This window comes from Tursiops truncatus, chromosome 13 (assembly GCF_011762595.2).
Source record: "Tursiops truncatus isolate mTurTru1 chromosome 13, mTurTru1.mat.Y, whole genome shotgun sequence".
Taxonomy (NCBI): Eukaryota; Metazoa; Chordata; class Mammalia; order Artiodactyla; family Delphinidae; genus Tursiops; species Tursiops truncatus.
This window is the reverse complement of record NC_047046.1, coordinates 34,199,754-34,220,737: the sequence shown is the minus strand read 5'-3', so window position 1 is coordinate 34,220,737 and position 20,984 is coordinate 34,199,754. Positions and strand designations below refer to the sequence as shown.

At 44.4% G+C, this 20,984-nt stretch overlaps 1 protein-coding gene across 1 annotated transcript in view; it reads right to left on the bottom strand.

Moving 5' to 3' along the window:
• DLGAP1 (DLG associated protein 1) overlaps positions 1-20,984 on the bottom strand; it is a 320,327-nt gene that overhangs the window by 16,626 nt on the left and 282,717 nt on the right. The window contains exon 8 of the mRNA XM_033837587.1: positions 8,100-8,521. Within this exon, the coding sequence (XP_033693478.1) occupies positions 8,100-8,521 (422 nt within the window). The remainder of the gene's footprint in view (positions 1-8,099; positions 8,522-20,984) is intronic.

The following is a 20,984-nucleotide window of genomic DNA, read 5'->3' as shown; positions in this document are numbered from 1 at the left end:
CCAGCCTCACCTCTGCCCACTCCCTCAGTGCCTTGGGCCCCCAGTTTCCCGAATCCAAAACCTGGTCTCTCCGCAGTGCCTTTGCTCAGGCTAAACGCTGAGCTGGGGTGCCTCCTGCCTTGGCTCCCACACTGGCCCCGCCCCACACTGGCCCCACCCCCTGTGCACAGGTGTGCATCCTCCAGAAAGACCTATCCCCTTTCACCTCTCCCTCGCTTTGCTCCTCAAATTTCCGTGCACAGCTCTGTCTCTGCCCTCTCCGCATTCTTTCCAGCACCATCTATTTATATGTCTGACTTTACCAGCAGGCATGGCATAGACTGTGCCGATGTAACTCCCAATGATCCTGTTGGAAGAGGTTTTGAAGTGAACTGACTCATCAATAAACTCTATGTTAACCGGAAAAGTTAATTAACGGCAAGATTCCAGGCCTAAGATTCTGCTTCTTTAAGGTTTTACCGTGCCTAGCACCCCTTTTTCCTTACAGTCTTGACTGATTAATTGGCTAAGATAGTCTTGGTGGGGCTATTCTTCCTCTTGGTTTTCTATTTATAATACTAGCTGTGCTGACTCAGGCTGGAAGAACCAAGCCATTTGGGAAAAGTTGAACGAGGTTGTGGGTGAATTAAACCTCCCTGTCCTCAACTTTTGACTTTTTGCTCACCTGGCCTCCCCGCCCCCCGGGGGAATGTTGTAGACTTTAGGAGTGAGGAGGAAAAAGGAATTTTTTAAAAAGTGGATCCACCCACTTACTCCAAAGTCATGTGGATTTGTCAGACCGAATCTGTGTGATTTCAAGTCGGGATTATCCAAGTGGAGACATTTTAATTCACGAGTTTGTCCTCGTGGAAAAGAATGTCTCCAACCAACTGCCCAGCTGCTTCTCAAACACATTTGTGATCCAGAGCTGTTGTCAATAAAAAGGTCTCCACAGAAAACATGGATCTGTTTCACTCCTGGCTGACAAGGGCTGCTCTGAATGTAACAAGAGCACTTTTTTTTTCCCTTAAAGGAGCCAAAACTTAAATGAACAAAGAATGACGAATTTATGAATTTATTAAAAGGGAATGAATAAAGAATAGAATTCTCAAGTAGAAATTATCCCATGGACTAAAACCAGAGCTTCCACGGGGCTAAACCATGGGGGAAATATTATTTTGTTTGTAAAGAGCAAGTTTGCAAAAATTCAGCTCATGTTTTTTCCCCAGTCCACACTCCAGGGGTCTCACTCATAAAAGATGGTTACGCTTCAAGCCATATCTCCATTTACATCAGCCGTGAAATAGTTACAGCACCTACGTCACATAGATAAATACAGTTTCTGAGCCTTTGAAAGCTGAATGAGATGAAATGAGTTAACGTTTCCCTTGGGAATATGGAAGGATTAAATACTGCATTTGAAGGCCATTGCAATGATCTTTCACAGAAATTGGTTATTGTTAGAGAAAGTGATCGAGGACCGTGCTCCACGAGTCAGGCCCTCTCTCTGCAATCTCTGCCTCTCTACAATGTACAAGTGTCTGGAATAAAGGGAACAGCAGTGGCCCAGGGACCTGGAGAGCTGCTTCCAGGCACCCTGTCTTCCCTCTGTCCATCGTCACCTCTCCTCGCCTCCGTGCCCCTCAGCCTCAGACCACTCCCAGTGAAACACACCCACAGAAGGGATGCTCGGAGATGACCTTCCAGCACCAACACCTTTCTCCTTGTGCTCAGTGCTGTGCAAAGCAAAATACAGCCAGCGTTCTAGAAGGTTAAACAGAAGGCACATGGCACACAGTTTTCTTTTCGTTCCTGTCGCTTCCTGGTCACTAATTTCAGGTTGGCCAGACCTTAAAAAAAGAGAGTATGCAGTGTGTGTGCGTATGTGTGTGTGTGCGTGTGTGCGTGTGTGTCTTGGGGCATGGGGGTGGGGAGGGACCTTTTGCAGGTCATTGCAAAAGAAAGATGAGAATAAAACAGGAAGGAGCTAGGATGCACCCACCTTGCCCCGCTTAGGAGCACACAAGGCTTGAGGCAACTGAGCTGAGGAAATCACAGAGCGTTCCTCTGCCTGCCACCCACCCACCAGGCCTCAGGCTGCAGAGACCCTGGGCATAGCACCCATCAACGGTCGCAGCGCTGACGGTGCACAGCTTCCCATAACTCAACCTGAAACCGGGCAAACCCCATTTCGGGTTTCGTTACCAGCCCCACGTTCGCTGCCAAGGCTCCCAGGCCTTCTGGGGGACTCAAGGCCAAGTTTCACTAACGGGGATGCTATTACAGGGCAAAATTAAAGTGGAATTAATCTGCCTCCATCCCGCACACGCTTTGGGTTTATCAGTTCGTTTCAGATAAAGCCTGAAAATTCCACATATAAGTTGCCCACAATTCAGGAGGCACTGCTAGATTTCCAAGCACAATCAACCAGTATTTCATCCTGGGGCCAGTGAAACCCGAGCCCGTGTTTCGAGCCATCGGTGCTGGACCGCATTCCTGGTGGGAGCCCTGCGCTCCATCTGGGCGTTTCGTCCCAGTCAGATAATACCAGACGGATCTCTGTAACAGGCAGGCCCCGGCCAACAGCGCCGAGCCATCTCCCCGAGACAGCTGTTTCACACAAGGCCCCATTGTCTGAGACAGGCTCGGATCGGTTTACTTCGAGAGCTGCGGGAACGTTCTGTCAGCTGCCCCGGCCGCGAGGAAACCTCGCTCACTGCAGATTTCCCTTCTTCTGTTATGGAGCCAAAAACCTACCATCGACTGTTAGGGAGGAAGGTTTCACCCAAGAACTAAAGTCCTCGCGCTGCTTTTATTTTCGCAGGGAAAACAATAGACCCACACACCCAAAGAATTTATAGATGGACTTTTGGCAAGCTGGCTGGAGGTGACCGGGTGACCGCGAGTGCTGGTTTTCTCTCTGCGCTTCCTTGAGCACTTTGTCCAGTTTGGGGGAAAGCACTGTTTTCCAGTCCTGGAAGGCCACAGACAAGATCCCTAGGAAGCAGCGGTCAGAATCAGGATGATCGCAGCATAAAATAAGTGATCACTGAATAATTCCTGAAGACTGGATGGCTTTTTTTTTTTTTTTCTTCAACTCTGTGATAGAGAAAGGTGATGGCAACCACCACATGCCCCAGATCTGCACCTCAGGCTCCCATTGAGCAGACGAGCTCTCTTCCTAACTTCTCCCCCCACCCCTGCCAGTGGACATGTTGTATTTTGAATTCAGGAAGGTACTTAACAAAATACCTTACATTCTTATAAGCGTGATGAATAACTCTGGACGTGAAGACGGCAAGCCTGACCCATCTACCTTCAGCTGCTGCAGACTTTTTTTGGGGGGCAGTGGGGTGGATGTTTCTGTGTGTGTGGTAAAATGTACGTGAGATCTACCATTTTAACGGTTTTTAAGTGGGCCGCTCAGAGGCATTAAGCAGTCACCCAAACGTTTAAAAATATTGAAAATTTGGAATAATTCCGGGGCCCCACGAAATAAATTAAGCAGGTGTGGTTAGACTCATGCCTTTCTTCCACCCTATCCTTAGCTTTCCCTACCGAGGATGAAGACCAGCTCTCCCGGGAGGGATCTGTCACGGAGCCAACCGTCGTCATGTACCCTGAAGAGAGACCTTCCTATCTAGGACCCAAAGGACACATAAGGTGGCCTGGCCAAGAGACAGATCTGCGTTTGACCCATTTATCAAATGTATTTTTCTGAGTTACACAGACTTTTTTTTTTAAGCTGGTTACTCAGACATTGGCTATGCCTGCCAAACGGGATTGGCCCCTCTTCCTTAGCACTCGCCCCCCCTTATAAAAAAGCAAAGGTTAAATGAGAGAATTAGTAAAAACAAAGGCCCTCTGCAGCTCCAGGCCCACTTATCAGAACAGGACTGTGGTTGCCAAGGAAGCAGGGACAGATATGTACGCAGAGCTTTACAGCAGCCAAGCACACACAAAGTATCATTATCTTGTCAAATGTTATTCGTGTTGTATCTGTTCCATCCGGCGCTTCTGTGTTGTGTGACCTTGGAGGAGGGACTGCCAGAGAGCTGTTGTGAGGGCAAATAAAACAACACCTGTCAAAGCCTGTAGCCCACGGCCCAGGGGACTGTAAGGACAAGATAGATGCTCTTTCGCGGGGTTGATATTCTCCCTTCCTCCCGGCTTTCTGGTCAGATGCTCACTGATTTCCATTTGCCTCATTTGAAATTGGCGACTCTTTGACCGGGCATGTGTGTGTACCTCTGCGCTGTTTAGAATTCTGGAATGCTAGTGGGTGGAAGCTTCTGTTTTGTACCATCCAGGGCATGAAAGATAGAGAAAGCTTTCAAGTGCTTATGGGATGGAATCGCGTCCCAAGAGCTGGAAGGGACACGCGGGTTCATCTAGCTCACGTAGCTGACCGACACACAAGTCCTTTCTAGCCTCTCTGTGGCAGGTGCTCGTGTCTCTGCCAAATCTCTGTTCTGATCAAGCAGCGCTCCCTACCTCGCAGGGGACCTCCCCTTCCAGCTTTTGGCAACAAGAGCTGCGAACTACCTGTTGAATATTTTGGAACTACTTAGGAAGAAAGAGTTTGCTAAGGAAAATACTTTTGTAAAACCGTATTTGCAAAATAGTCCCAGGACTCAAATACATATTCACTGATCCCCTCCTCTGTGCCAAGAACCGTCAGAGGGGCAGCGGATATGAAGATGAATGAGACGAGAGTAATTTCGGTCCTCAGACGTCACTTTTCAGTGGAGGAGAGAGATACATAGATTATCATCAAATAAAGTTGGAAATACCTGATAGACAAATGTGCAGGCTATTACAGAAGCACCAGGGAGGCACACCCAACTCAGCCTGAAGGGATGCATTCTGCAAAGGATTCTAGAAGGTGAGGCCCAAGCTGAGATTTGAAGGAAGAGCCACTTTTGTAGGTTAGATAGGCTTACACAAATAGATGTTTCTAATCTGAATCAGTTTTGTACATTTAAAAAAACATGTAGGCAAGGCATTTACCTCTGATCTTTGTGTTAGCTGTTTGATCTAAAGTTATAAAATTGTATTTAAAAAAATTAGTAAGTTGGACTTTTCACTATAGACCATTGGCTTTCAAACTATTCTAGGAATCCTGGGATGTTTTTTGGTGGCAGGGAGGGTTTCTAGGGACCTCTGTCCAGAGAGTGGTAGAGGCTGAGCAGATAGGACTCCAGGCCCTCCCCAAAGAGCTTCACCGTTCTTCCTATTATATTTATTGGTGTTGTGTGTAATTTTTTTTTTAACTTAGAAAAAGGGGGCTCTGATATCGAAATATGTTTCAAACTACACAGGGAGACTCACTCCCCAGTGCAGCGGGTCTCATTGCATACTTGTCATCTAAGATTAATTTACTCAGTTGAATACTTTAAGCAAAGCACCAGAAATACTCCCACCCTAAGTTATCTTTGTCCGTTCTGCAGCCATGACCTTCACACCCCACCACCGCCCTCAGGCAGCGACCTCGTAAAACAGAGGCAGATTTGAGAAAATTTATCACTAAAGACAGCGTCCTTAAGAAGACGGCTTATTCACGGTTGGACAGCGGCACCTTCGTGTACAAAGACAGCAAATTATTATTAGAACAAATGTTGTTATAACAAAATACCTTCATATGGAATAGGTTCATAAGTCCTATTTATAAATCAATATTGCAAATAACATCTGCAGGAAAATTCTGGAACAGTGAATGAATGAGCAGTTCCTTCATGTTCAAGCTACAAATATGCTTCTCTTTCATCTCAAACACAGGATGAGAACCTGATTTTCTAACAAGGTTCTCACCTTCCGAATATATGTGCTGGTATCAAAATACATTGACTTGTTTTCATGGCTCCTTAAGTGTTAAGGAAGACTTTTCTAAATATGTATACAATGAGTATCCCCACGCATCATTATAAAGCTGGGTTGAGAGAAGTAGATCTAGTCTCAGATGGGAAGAAAACATCAGATTAAAAGAAAACACCAGATGAGCAGCTTCCCCAGGTCTTCTTGGAAGCCAAGCAGCGAAGCTAGAACAAGTTCGAATCCATGCATTGCATGAACTGAAATCTGCAAGACAGCTTGCCCTGTTGAGCTGTGCACCCGAGGCCGCTGCTCCTTAGACATGGGCATTTTTCCCAGGAAAAGCGACTAGGCTTCGGGTATACCCACGGGGAAAGGAGAATAAGAAGATGCAACTGCTAAGAATCTCTTACCGAAAACCTCCCCCGCCCACTGCTGCCGGGCTGTGCTTCGCACCCCTGTCACTTAGGCACAGAGCATATTCTCCCTGTGGACCCACACCTGGGCGAGCCTGCAGTGGCACCAACGGTGGGGTCAAGTGTCAAGGGGGTTTACGTTTCCACTGCTAAGTTGTTTGCACTCATAACATGCAAGAACAAAAGGAACGTTACAGAAACCCATTGATGGATTTTCTAACCTGCTCAGAAAGGCAACAAATAAGTTAGTCAGCGGGTGGATAGGGGTCAGAAGCAAGAAAAAGCAGAGAAGAGCTGTGAGCAAGACACAGAGCGGAAATCCCACAACCTGCAAACTGTCATTTTCCACTCTCCATTCTCACAAAAGTACTTCCTTTACGGAAAACTCACGGCTCCCGGACACAATTAGTTTGGTTCGCTTAGTAAGTCAACTGAACATGATTTAAGAAAGCTCTCCATCTAATTGTTAAGAAATTATTATTGTTTTTGTTAGGGATGACAATGCACGATGGTTATATACGTATACATAGAGTCCTTATCAGAGATACGTAGTGAAGTGACGGGATGCGTTGGATTTTCTTTAAGATCCTCTGGCAAAAATGATGACAAGTGGGGGAAGATGAGACCAGCCAGTAGTTGAGCTGGGTGATGGGAATATGGGGGTTCACTACAGTAAACTCTCTACTTTTGCAAGTGTTTTTAAATGTTCACAATAAAAAGTTAAATGATTTTAAAAATAGGTCTAGGGCTTCCCTGGTGGCGCAGTGGTTGAGAGTCCGCCTGCCGATGCAGGGGACACGGGTTCGTGCCCCGGTCCGGGAGGATCCCACATGCCGCGGAGCGGCTGGGCCCGTGAGCCATGGCCGCTGAGCCTGCGCGTCCGGAGCCTGTGCTCCGCAACAGGAGAGGCCACAGCAGTGAGAGGCCCGCATACCGCAAAAAAAAAAAAAAAAAAAAAAAGGTCTAAAACCGCATCACGCTAATACTCTTCCAGGTGGTTCCCACACAAAAATGAAGGCAGGCTTTGATGCCTACCACTGAATTTCTCTGATTCAAAAATATCATCGGTTGGAAGATCCACCATTCATTTAATAATCGTTTTTCGGAGGGAAATAAACACGCAACAATGAAATACACGCTGATTATAAATGCTATTCCAAGTTCAAAATTGTTATTAATGTGCAACCGGACTGCAGTAATCTGGCAACTTCTTTGTCAACTGTTAATAGGAATCCTTGTTGTTAAAAGTCCAAGTCTGAAAAGAACGGAGTGCGGAGTCTCCGTTATTTATTTAACTTAACCATCCTTTATTTGATCATTTACTTTAACCCATTAAATTGGGTTAATTGCTTTAGCGGCTGAAGGTTTGCCTTCCTAAAACCTAAGGGGGAAAGTGCGGGCTAACCAGGTCCAAGGATGTCAATAAGCTTGGCGTCTACAGGCCTAGACACGACAGGCCTTGTTTTAATCCTGTATATTAATGAAAGTAATACACCTGTAAGATTATAAATGCCCAAGGCACGCGTATCTGGGGATCTTAAAACTATTTAGAATTTCTGTTCATTCCCTGCGGGAGCATCTTGGGGAAAAGAAACCGAGTCAGAAGCATGAGTCCACCCCACGTTGGTCCAGAGGTGGAGGTCGCGGAGGCAGAGGTAGAGAAGGTGTTACAGCTGCCTGACGTGTGTGGGGGGGGGGGGGGGGGCGGGGGGGGGGCTTGTCTTTATTGGGCACCAGGGGTGTGTGGACTCGGCCCGAACCGCCCAGCTCTTCCACACGTTCCCGTTTGGGGTGGGGACCTGCACGGCTTGCCCAGCGCTATGAAAGCATCCCCTCCCCGGCCCCGGGGACCCGGCCCCGGGGGCGCGTGCGCAGGCGCTGCGCCGCACTTACTGTCCTCGGGCAGGCTGTTCTCGCGCTCTTCTCTCTCCATCTGCTGACACCACCCTTCCATGCGGTCCCGCTCCGCCTGGAGAAGCTTCAGAAACCAGTGGCCGTCCCGGTGGCACACTGACCTCTGCACGGCCTCCAGGGGGTCTTCGGTGATTGAGTCAATCCAGGGGTCTGGGGGCGGCAGAATGGAAGGGTCGAAATCCGCATCGAAGTCCTCGTCGGCCGCGCAGGCGTGGTAGTGGTTTCCTGAGCCCTGGATGCTGACCGTGGAGGTGCTGGCGTCCCGGGAGAACTGTCTGGCCACCGGGCCGGGGCATGAATTGTCCTCTATAGACTCCAGAGAGTTCTCCAGGTTATCGTGGAAGTCCAGGTCGGCCTGCACGGCCGTCGTCACACTGTTGGATCGAGTGAACCTGCGGAAGCTTGGAGGGATAGAGAGAGACGAGTTAGTTCAAGGATGTTTCTCAAAGCAGAACTACATTCTGCGTCTCTTCGTGGGTGTGCAAGAGGGGGTCTCATCTTCTCAGTCTGCAGAGGTAGCCCTTGACGCCGGCGCATCGATTGCCCTGGCTCTAGTGTAAGGAGCACAGAGCCCTCATCTCTGTTCAATATGGAATGTGAAAACGTATCTAGAGAAGGTTTAGAAGTGGACCGCAAGCACCGCTCTCAAAGCCAGAATGATGTCCGGGGTTCAACTTCCTCCCCAAATCGGCAGTGGCTTGAATCCTGACATTCAGTGAAGGGTAAATTTGGTGAGGGGTAAGGAAACAATTCAGTTATCTCTTAGTCTGCGTAATTTCCTTTGAAACAAGAGGAGAAAAAACAACAACAACAACACCCCACCTGGGCCAAAGCTATCTTGAATCCCACATAACCACATTTCCCAGGGACAGCTCTTACCTGAAAGCAAACTAAACTGTCATTAAGCTCCCCTTAACGTTAAAGCTCCTTCCCCTGGGAAGTCTTCACCTGTCTCTTGATCACAGGGTCATCGTGATAATTTGATACAAAGCCTTTGGGGCAAAATCAGCTCGAGGTTCTAGAGTTTTCCGATACCATCCTTCCCTGCGCCTTTAATTTCCCTCTCCATAGTTCTTCTACCGAGGTGATAAAAGACAACTTGTTAACACCATTTTATATGGACATACAACCGAATGGTTCTAGATTTCTCTTGTTGACCCCTACCGCAAAGGTGAGGATGTATGGAAGGAGGGAGGGGTGGGGAAGGATGGGGGAGCAGTGAATTCTTTCTCAGACAAGGGGCAAGGGAAGGTGTGGGCCTGAACTAATTTAAAACACACCCCCAGAAAGCTTCCTTGGCTCCTGGAGCAGACAGGAAATGATGATTTAACAGGATATAGGAGGCTATGTCTACTGAAGGCAGCATCAGGTATCTGTTACCCCCACTTTATACTTCTTTTTTTTTTAAGGTAACTTCCGGATCTAATATTTTATTTATTTTTTATTCTGAAGAAATATATGTAACATAAAATTTACACGTTTAACCATTTTTAAGTGTATGGTTCAGTGGTATTAAATACATTCACACTGTTGTACAACCATCTCCAGAACCTTTTCATCTTCCCCAGTTGAAACTCTGTACCGTTAAACAACTCCCCATTCCCCCTTCCTTCCAGCCTCTGGCAACCACAATTCCACTTTCTGTCTCTCTGAATTTGACTACTCTAGGTCCCTCATGTAAGTTGAGTCATACAGTATGTGTCTTTCTGTCGCTGGCTTATTTCACTTAGCATGATGTCTTCAAGGTTCGTCCATATTGTAGCATATGTCGGAATTTCCTTCCTATTTAAGGCTGAATAATATCCCATTATATGTATATAACACATTGTGTTTATTTTTTCATTCATCAGTAGACATTTGGGTTGGTTCCACCTTTTGGCTATTGTGAATAATTCTGCTATGAACATGGGTGTACAAATAACTCTTTGAGACTCTGCTCTCAATTCTTCTGGGTATATATCCAGAAGTAGAATTGTTGAATTATGTGCTAATTCTGTTTTTAATATTTTGAGGAGCTGTTTTCCCTAGCAGTTGTACCATTTTATATTCCCACCAAAAATGCATGTTTTCCAGTTTCTCCACATCCTTGCCAACAGTGATTTTCTGACTTTTTCTTTTTTTTTTTAAATTTTTATTGGAGTATAGTTGCTTTACAATATTGTGTTAGTTTCTGCTGTACAGCACAGTGAATCAGCTATACATATACGTATATCCCCCCTTTTTTGGATTTCTTTCCCATTTAGGTCACCACAGAGCACCGAGTAGTTTCCTGTGCTATACAGTAGGTTCTCATTAGTTATCTTTTTTATACATAGTATCAATAGTGTATGTATGTCAATCCCAATCTCCCAGTTCATCACCCCCCACTTCCCCCTTGGTATCTGTACGTTTGTTCTCTACGTCTGTGACTTTTTTGATAGTAGCCCCGCTTCCCCCTTGGTATCCGTACGTTTGTTCTCTACGTCTGTGACTTTTTCGATAGTAGCCCCCGCTTCCCCCTTGGTATCCGTACGTTTGTTCTCTACATCTGTGACTTTTTCGATAGTAGCCCCCGCTTCCCCCTTGGTATCCGTACGTTTGTTCTCTACGTCTGTGACTTTTTCGATAGTAGCCCCCGCTTCCCCCTTGGTATCCGTACGTTTGTTCTCTACGTCTGTGACTTTTTCGATAGTAGCCCCCGCTTCCCCCTTGGTATCTGTACGTTTGTTCTCTACGTCTGTGACTTTTTTGATAGTAGCCCCGCTTCCCCCTTGGTATCCGTACGTTTGTTCTCTACGTCTGTGACTTTTTCGATAGTAGCCCCCGCTTCCCCCTTGGTATCCGTACGTTTGTTCTCTACATCTGTGACTTTTTCGATAGTAGCTCCGCTTCCCCCTTGGTATCCGTACATTTGTTCTCTACGTCTGTGACTTTTTCGATAGCAGCCCCCGCTTCCCCCTTGGTATCCGTACGTTTGTTCTCTACGTCTGTGACTTTTTCGATAGTAGCTGTCCTAATGGGTGTGAGGTGATATATTTTCTTGACTGGCTCATAATTATGCCATGTTAAGATGGTTTATTTGCTAGTTGATTTTCAGTTAATATTCAATAGTGCCAGCCTTAAAGGAGAGTGCACTAAATAATGTCCATACAACATTGAATAAACCAGATTATACGCTTTTTTCTTAACTCTTGTGGAACACTCTATCAGAGCCAATTAATACTAATATTCTGGTCCCTCAAAAATAAATAATGAACAGACTGGAAGTCACAAAAAGGAGAGGGTACAATCATCTTAATCAGTCCATGTTTTCCCCCTAGAGAATAAATACCAAGAAAGTAAATGACTGTACAATTGGTCTGTGTTCGTTATTAGGATGATCACAATAATAAATGTTGTGATTCTCACCATTCATTTTATGAAGATAGGCCTGCCAATAAAGGCCAGCCCATCTCACTGTTTGCTGTTTGCAAGAAGTAACTTCTGTGGAAGGTATCAGGCGTGGCCATTTTATAAGTCCTTTAACTCCGAAATGGGTCATAGGAAAAATCGCTCAGTGTGAAAGTCTGAAAGAATGTCCTTCCTTGTCCTAGCAGTGAAAACAAGAAGAATTGTGCTACCGCGATTTTCCCAATAACCACCGGCTTCTTGGCTGCGAGAGGCCATTTCTGCCGCCTTCTTGTTCATCCACCAACACGTTAAATGACATCTGAAGCTGAGCTTTCTCTCCAGCTGCATGTGTGCGAACTGGTTGACTTTCCTCACAACAGTTGACATTCTACCTGTTCCACTAACACAAAATCCCAGCTATGAAAACACTCAGCTCCCCTCTCCAAGATCATGGACTGCCAGAGGCATTCCATTTCCAAACTTAAGGAAGGCCCAGCGCCTTATTGCTTCCAGTCGGAGCAGACTTGCCGGAGACTGAGTCTGTTCCACGCGCAACTCACAATGACCCAGTTTCCTTGTGCCTCTGTTTTTATCGACACAAAACCGTACCACCAGCATTCCTGACAGAGGGCTCCTGGCTATGACTCTTGTAAAGTATCCACCTTCTTCAGAAAAATTACTTGGCAGGAGATGAGTAGAAGTTTCCAGGTTAGTCACCCAGAAAGAAAGAAAAGTTAAGTAAAATTAAAGTGGTTTGGGATTAAAAGCGGTGCCTTTGAACTCAGGCAGCCCTGTCCAGGCTACACTGTTTCTCTAAATTAAGTTCCTTAAGCAAGTGCTTTCTTCTACCCTGAGTTTTCAAAGAATGTTCTGCTCTGTGAAACGCTTTATGTCTTTCATGTGCAGAGTTCCTTCTGGGAGAAGGGTGCGATCAAGTTGTCGTTGTTTGAAAGTTTTGATAGGAACGCAGAGGGAGTCATTGGGTTCACTTCCGTGTTTCTGAAGAGAATAGATCAGTTGCTGGTGGATGGTATAAACCTGAAAGCTGAACCCCGTGGCCTGCTGTTTGCAAACCCACAATTTCCAGTCTTGAAGCTTCTTTGGCCCTTCATGCCCTAAAGGCAAAATGTGTGATAATTACAACTTCTGAAAAGGACCGGCCAGTGTTCTGGCCAAAGGAGCAGAAAACCATGAAACCAAAGACTGGACCAACCACTATGGGGTACAATACCTTGTCTGTTCTGAAGGCAAGAGGAAAGGCACTTGTGGGCATTCACCGCTGCTGTTGCTTTGTGCTCTTTCTATGAAACAAGTTTATATTTCTTTTTTTAAAATTAATTAATTAATCAATTTTTGGCTGCATTGGGTCTTTGTTGCTGTGTGCAGGCTTTCTCTAGTTGTGGCGAGTCGGGGCCACTCTTTGTTACGGTGCACAGGCTGCTTATTGCGGTGGCTTCTCTTGTTGCAGAGTACAGGCTCTAGGTGTGTGGGCTTCGGTAGTTGTGGCACGTGGGCTCAGTAGTTGTGGCTCGCCGGCTCTAGAGCGCAGGCTCAGTAGTTGTTGCGCACGGGCTTAGTTGCTCCGCGGCATGTGGGATCTTCCCAGGCCGGGGCTCGAACCCGTATCCCCTGCATCGGCAGGCAGATTCTTAACCACTGCGCCACCAGGGAAGCCCGAGTTTATATTTCTGATGAGAGGATTTTGTGCCCCGCTCCCACCACTTTTCTGTCCAGCAGATTCCAAATCAGTGAACAGATAGATGGTAAATCTCAGAGGCCCATTCTCATCCCCCCTGTCTGATGGGGCTGTACTTAAACAAAATAAGTCATGAATGAAAACTAAGCACAGTCTATATCTTTAGACCGCACATGCTTTGTTCCTGCAAGTTCAACTATCTGAGACTCAAGCCATAAACTTATCTTAGGGAGACTCCCTCAGTCATACCCGTTACAGAATCCTCTGGTTCCTGGTTCTCTTTTCCATCCCTCTCATCCACATAATGGTTGCTTTTCAGGGCTAAATCTAGTTTCAAAGAAAAAAACGCTAGTCCTACGCTGTTCTTTCTTCTTTAGACACTTTTCCCGTGCCTGCTGTCAAGGTTGAATATATGTGGAATTCGAAAATGCTTTTCTTCAACAGTGTGCCGTCTTTGTCTCTTGGGAAATGGCCCTTAACCGATGTAAAAATCCAGGACGTCTCATTACATAAAATGAAAGATAGATCAAAAGGTAGGCAAGGGGGGTGAGGAGATTGATATCAAGAATTAAGACTTTTTCTAACAAAGAGGTTCACTCTTTCTGTCAGACGACCTTCCCAGTTAGAACAGAGCACAGAGGAACCTACATGTCATGCAACCCTGCTCACAAGTTCAGTGGGAAAAAACCGTCCTGCTGCTTATTTGTATGTGGTTAGCACTGTCCTATTGACAGATTGTAAAACTACCTCAACCCAAGCATCTATTGGTGATTTAAAACCCTCCACGTTCATCATACGTTTGCCTGAAGCTCTCTTTAAGCAAAGAAAATTAGAATAGGTTTTCTACATGAAGACTCTCTCTAGGCCAAATAATTGTAATGCATTTGTCAAATAAAAGAAAGGGAGGGAATGGAAAGTGATGAGAGCGGGCTTGGTATCACCTGATAGATTCTGCGAGGGCCCAGCATTCGGCCGTTCTCGCCTTAGTACCAGCCGGGCAGGTGCTGTATCCTTGATGGGTGTCACTATGGGAACCTTGGTTGGGAGCCTCAACAAAACATCCTTGAGCTGACTGTGCCCCAGAAGGAATGGCTTTCCCTCAGCAACCGGAACATTGGGTCATTCGATGGCTCCTGACCCCAGGTAACGAACAAGAGCCTGAGAAGTCTCACTCACAATTCTCTTTTATTGAGTCTTGTTTTGGGGTCAAATGGGGACCATAGGCTTGTGAGTAAGATGGTTATTTTTCTTCTTGCCAACTAAATTATCTTGAAAAGCACGTAAAAAGAAAGAAAGAAAGAGGGAGAGAGGAGGAAGAGAAAGGAAGGGAGGGAGAGAGTGAAGAGGGAAGGAAGGAAAGAAGGACAGAAAGAAGGAGAGAGGGAAGGAAGGAGGGAAGGAAGGAAGGAGAGAGAGAGAGAGAAAGAAAGAAACAAAGAAAGAAAGAAAGGGAAAGAAAGAAAGAAAGAAAGAAAGGAAAGAAAGAAAGGGAAAGAAAGAAAAAGATGTATGAGGCATATCAGGAATTGCCAAGTTTCAGGCTTTTGAAATTTAAATTGCATGAATGCCACACCTTTGAAAGTCAGGTGTACGGGAAGAACTCTTTGGCTAGGTTATGGTATTGTTAACTTGGCAAAGAAAAGAGATTGTTTGTCAAGTATAATATGGAGGGTGAGTGCTAGGCTTTGTCATACTACAAGGAAGCTGTGCGGCGTGGGATTGATCCAAAGCTTCTGGGTTGGCAAAGGCTGGATGTTTTTGACTGCCGAAGTTCTTGCCAAGTCTGTGGTCCCTGAACTGGCTGTCAGAAGATGCTGCCTCCATGTTGGCTTTTTGTTTTTAGCATTCTGCTTAGTTGAAAAGGCACAAATCACTACAAGCCCAAATGTTTACATATTTAAGTCACTTACAATCAAAAGAGATCTTTTGTAGCAGTTGACATGGTGTTAAAAGAGAAAACAATGCTCCCTTGGAACATGCTTGTTCCACCCAGTTTTGAGGCCACAAGCTTTAAGTGTGAAGCAAGGGAGATGTTAAAAACTCAGAATTGTATGGAAATAGAGGTAATTTTGGTGAGAAAACAAAAGTAGGCTTTTGTTTCTAGAAATGGGGAGCAGCTCTCATAATAGATGCTAGTGTGCTTTCCTTCCACACCTGTGACTCAATCTGTGCATTCACAAACCTGCTGACGTGGCGAGTGTCATTCACAAGCACATTTTTTTCTTTTTGCCACACGGTACGACTTGCGGGATCTTAGTTCCCCCACGAGGGATTGAACCCAGGGCCCCGGCAGTGAGAGCACTGAGTCCTAACCACTGGACTGCCAGGGAATTCCGCACAAGCACATTTTGATGCCAGCATTTATCCCCCTAACCATTAGGTGTGTCCTCGAAGTCTGTGTATTATTTTGTAACATAGGAAAGAAGGAGATGGTTCCACCAATTGGGGATAAGAAAGACCAGAAGCTATTATGCAAATAACCAAAATACCCATCTGCTCTCATCCTCATCCCATAAATGAACATAGATGCATGTTCCCTTTGCATGTCCACACCTCCAGACGCGCACATCCTGCTGTAGACATTCACTGTTTTCCAACTTCATCTATTTAACAAAGGAATGGCGGGTGAGGGAGTTGAAGAGGGAGGAAAAGGCCACAAAGTGACTTACTACCCATTTATTCCGGGATGAGTTTTCTCTAATTCCCTGGTTGCTGTAGGTAAATAGTCCTTGCAGTAACAATGACTCTCACTTGGATGAGCTCCAGATAAATAGGCCAGACAGTAAAGAAGTAGTTTACGAAGACATAAATGGAAATATTAAATACACATACACTAGGAAAATAACATTCTGGAGTTTTCTTGCCAGAAAATTGCTGTGCGACCAGTAGCTTCTCTCTGTACAACCACTAAAGACATATCGATTTGTCAACTTGACAATGTTAACAAATAACGCAAAAGCACACCACTGCAAAGCTTCTAGCTCCCCTTAACCCTCTCAATTGTGAGGACCAAAAATTATTGCTTGATAAATTGTTCCAAAACACATATAAATATCTAAGCTTATAAAAGATATTTGAGTGGGGATGGGGGCAGGAAGCCAGAACACATACCACGCACTTATCCACATTTACCTCTTGTTTGCGAACTAGAGATTATGAGAGCAATATAGCAACCTGGGAAATAGGGTAACAAGCAGAAAGGCAAGACCCAGGAGACTGGGCCTAGACCTTCAACTCAAAGTCTCCATCTGTGTGTAATGCTACTTTAAAATTGAGGGAACATTGCTGGAATGTTGAATCAGAGAACATAGCCTAAAAGAGACCACTGGTGTTCATTGTATCCAACTTGTAAACTTTAGATATGGAAAGGTAAAGTTACTTTTAATTTGGATCTCTTTGATTGGAATGCTCTTTCTTTCCCCGTGATTTCCATACCTTCCAGTACATTCCATGACCTTCCAACCAGAGAATAGTGCTAAATGACAGGGCTTACCCTACCTACAAGCCAAATAAAACCTACATTGATGAGTTCTGCTTCTGGCCAAGATGGAGTAAGAATGATTGAATTTATTTACACTTCTATCTGAAACAGCTGTAAAAGAAGAGTTACATACCCAAAAACTGGTATTTATATGATCTATCAGTGGATAATTGGAAGCTGAAATTAAAATAATACCATTTACAACAGCAAGAAAAATATGAAATATCAGTGAGCAAAGCTGACAGAATATGTGCAGGACCTAAAATAGCTGTAAAAAAAGAGCTTTAAAAAGAAGGAAGTTGGTGGTCTTACACTACCTGATTTCAAGACTTATTATAAAGCTACAATAGTCAAGACAGTGTGGCACTGGCATAAAGATGGACACTTAGATCAATGGAACAACACAGAGAATGCAAAAATATATCCATTTTTATATATCAATGAATGAGAAAAGGTACAAAGGATATTCATATGCAAAAAATTTGACCCATACCTTGCACCATATATAAAAATTAACTCAAATATAGGTCATAGGCCGTAAAATCGAAAACTATAAACATTCTGGAAGGAAACATAGAAAAACTTTGTCGCCTTGAATTAGCCAAAGATTTCTTAGGTATGACACTGAAAGCACAATCCAGAAAAGAAAAACGGGACTTTGTTAAAATCATGAATTACTGCTTTTCAACTCTGAGAGAATGAAAAGACAAGCCACAGACAAAGAGAAAATACTTGCAAATCTCCTGTCTGATAAAGAACGTGTGTCCGGAAGGTAAAGTACTCACACAACTCAATAATAATATAGATAAAGCTAGTTCTGTTTTTAAAGATTTGAGTAGACATTTCACTAAAGAAGATATATGGATAGAAAATAAGTTCATGAAAAGATGTTCAACATCATCATGCATTAGGGAAATGCAAATTAAAACCACAATGAGAGAATACCACGTATCTATTAACATTCCTAAAATTAAAAAGACCAACCATACCTAATATTGACAATAATATGGAGCAACTGGAACTCGTACACGGTAGGGATAACATGAAACAAAGGAACTCGCACACAGTAGCGATGTAAAATGTATACCACTTTGGAAAACTCTTTGGCTGTTTTTTAAAACATTAAATATTCACATCCCATTAGACCCAACCCACTCCTAGGTTTTTACCTAAGAGAAATGAAAGCATATGTTAGATTAGTACACAATGTTCATAGCAGCTTTACTTTAATTACTCGAAACTGGAGATGACCTAAGTGTTCATCGACAGGTCACTGAATAAACAAATTTGGTATATCCATACATTGAAATCCTAATGTGCAGTAAAAGGTTCAGACTATTCATACATGCAAAACGTGGACAAACCTCAAAGTCCTTATGCCAACTGAGAGGAACCAGGCCAAAAAGGATTACGTACTGCAAGATTTTATTTTAATAAAATTCTGGAAAATGCAAACAAGTGACAGCAAGTGGGGAAACTGGTAGAGGAGGAGGAGTGGGTGGGAAGGAGGGAGTGACTATATAGGAGGAGACTTTTGGGAGTGATGGATGTGTTCTCTATTTTGGTGGTGGTGATAGTTTCATTTCACATATATATATAGATTTGACAAATATATGTCAAAATTTATCAAAGGGTACACTTTACTTATGTATAGTTTACTGTATGTTCATTAACTTCAATAAAGCTGTTAAGGGCTTCCCTGGTGGCGCAGTGGTTGAGAGTCCACCTGCCGATGCAGGGGACACGGGTTCGTGCCCTGGTCTGGGAAGATCCCACATACCGCGGAGCGGCTGGGCCCGTGAGCCATGGCCGCTGAGCCTGCGCGTCTGGAGCCTGTGCTCCGCAACAGGAGAGGCCACAACAGTGAGAGGCCTGCGTACCGCAAAAATAAAATAAAATAAAATAAAATACAGCTGTTAAAACAAAGTACATGATGGGATTTGGGGAGGTATCTGTGCTCTCAAGTGCCTCGCTCTCAGTGTAAAGTGGTACAGATTTTTTTTCAGGAGCTATTTAAAAATGGATATCAAGAACATTAAAAAATGTTATAATTCTTAGACCCAGGAATTCCATTTCAGGAAATGGGATCATCTGAAATAGTGAAAATACATACTGTACAGAGGTATTTATCACAATATTATATATTATTATTTTGATCAGTCCACTTTTTATGTTTATACATGCACAGTTTTTTTTTTGTTTGTTTGTTTGTTTTTTTTGCAGTACACAGGCCTCTCACTGTTGTGGCCTCTCCTGTTGCGTAGCACAGGCCCCGGACGCACAGGCTCAGCGGCCATGGCTCACGGGCCCAGCCGCTCCACGGCATGTGGGATCTTCCCGGACCGAGGCACAAACCCGTGTCCCCTGCATCGGCAGGCGGACTCTCAACCATTGCGCCACCAGGGAAGTCCCGTGCACAGTTTTAAAATATCAAATGGTTCCACAAGGCTGGCTATGAAAAATAGAAATTCCTGGCCCACTTACATAACAATTTACTGCTCCAGAGGCAGCCACTTACAAACACTATTTCTAAATAAAAAAAATTGCTATTCTTTTTTTATATTCAGCATTTGTCCATAGGAAAGATGAAGATTTAGATTTCTCTCACCTCATCATCATTCTTCCTTCCTCTCTCAGTGTCTCTGTCTCTGTCTCTGTCTCTCTCTCTCTCACACACACACACACACATACACACACACACACACACACACACAAATGCATTTCTGGTCTGTTCCTGTATTTTTCCATTCTCCTAATATACTTGCATTGTAAATTTGGACCAATATTCAGACCTTGCCTTTTATGGCCACATTATTATGAGCAGAAAATAGTATTCACAGCTGACCATGTGTTATGGGCTGAATTGTGTGCTCCTCCCACAAATTCCTGTTGAAGTCCTAATTCCCTGTACCTCAGAATGTGACTATATTTGGAGATAGGGCCTTTAAAGAGGTAATTAAAGTAAAAGGAAGTCATGTGGTTGGGCCCTAATTCAGTGTAACTGATATCCTCATAGAAGAGGAAATTTTGACACAGACAGACACAGAGGGAAGAACATCTGAAGACAGGAAGGAGATGGCCATCTACAAACCAAAGGCTGCAGAAGAAATCAACATTCCCGACACCTTGATCTTGGACTTCTAGCCTCCAGAACTGTGAGGAAATAAATTTCTGTTGTTTTAGCCACCCAGTCTGTGATACTTTGTTATGGCAGCCCTAGCAAACAAATAGGCCATATTAAATTCTATTTCCTGCACATTTTTTTCCTTTTAAAAATGTGTTTAATTTTTATGTACTTAGCACTTAATCCTCAAAATTCCTCCAGGTATGTAAATGTCCTCTCCATGCATTGAAACAGATTAGGAATCCTACCAGTCTTCCTGAACAAATCTTTCACAGCTTCTGACCTGCTCCCTCTCACCTGGTCGCTCCCCAGACCTGCTGCACCACCATTGTCTGGGGATCCCTTTTCTCCATCAACCTTTCCTTTCCCCCTTTCTTGTGCTGGATCACGTGTTGCCTGAATTCTATATTTACTTCTTTCTTTGCTTTTCTCCTTTTTGTATGTTTTTCTAGAAATGTCTTCACGTGTACCTTCCAACTCTTCTGTTGGGTTTTCCAGTTCTCTGTTAAGTTTTTAATTTCTTTTTTTAAAATATAAGTTTATTTATTTATTTATTTTTGGCTGCGTTGGGTCTTCGTTGTTGTGCACGGGCTTTCTCTAGTTGCGGCGAGTGGGGGCTACTCTTCAGTTGTGGAGCACGGGCTCTAGGCGCATGGGCTTCAGTAGTTGTGGCACGCGGGCTCAGTAGTTGTGGCACACTGGGCTTAGTTTCTCTGCGGCATGTGGGATCTCACGGGACCAGGGCTCAAACCCGTGTCCCCTACATTGGCAGGCGGATTCTTAACCACTGCACCACCAGAGAAGTCCCAGATAGGAGACTTTTCAGCCAACTTTGAGCTGGGATAGCATATCACCAGGACCCAAAGAAGGAGAAAAAATCAGTTTATCTGAAATGAACAAATAAACCTATGTGACAAAGGAAAGCAGTAATAACGATTAAATCAACAACATCATTTCTTTTTCAAGTTCCACTTGAGTAAAAGGAGCAATTGCATTTTTTAATCAGTCTTTTCGAAAATGTTCCTCTTAAACAAATGAAGTGTTTCCCTTACTGTAAGCCCCTCATTTTTTGTTTCTGTCTTGACCAGACAAGATTTATTAAGTTGTGTTTCACCGTCCTGGGGCCCCACTCTACCACATGCCTCCTTGAAAGGCATAGTAAAAGCCTCCGGAGAAGTCTGTGCCTTGGTGAGG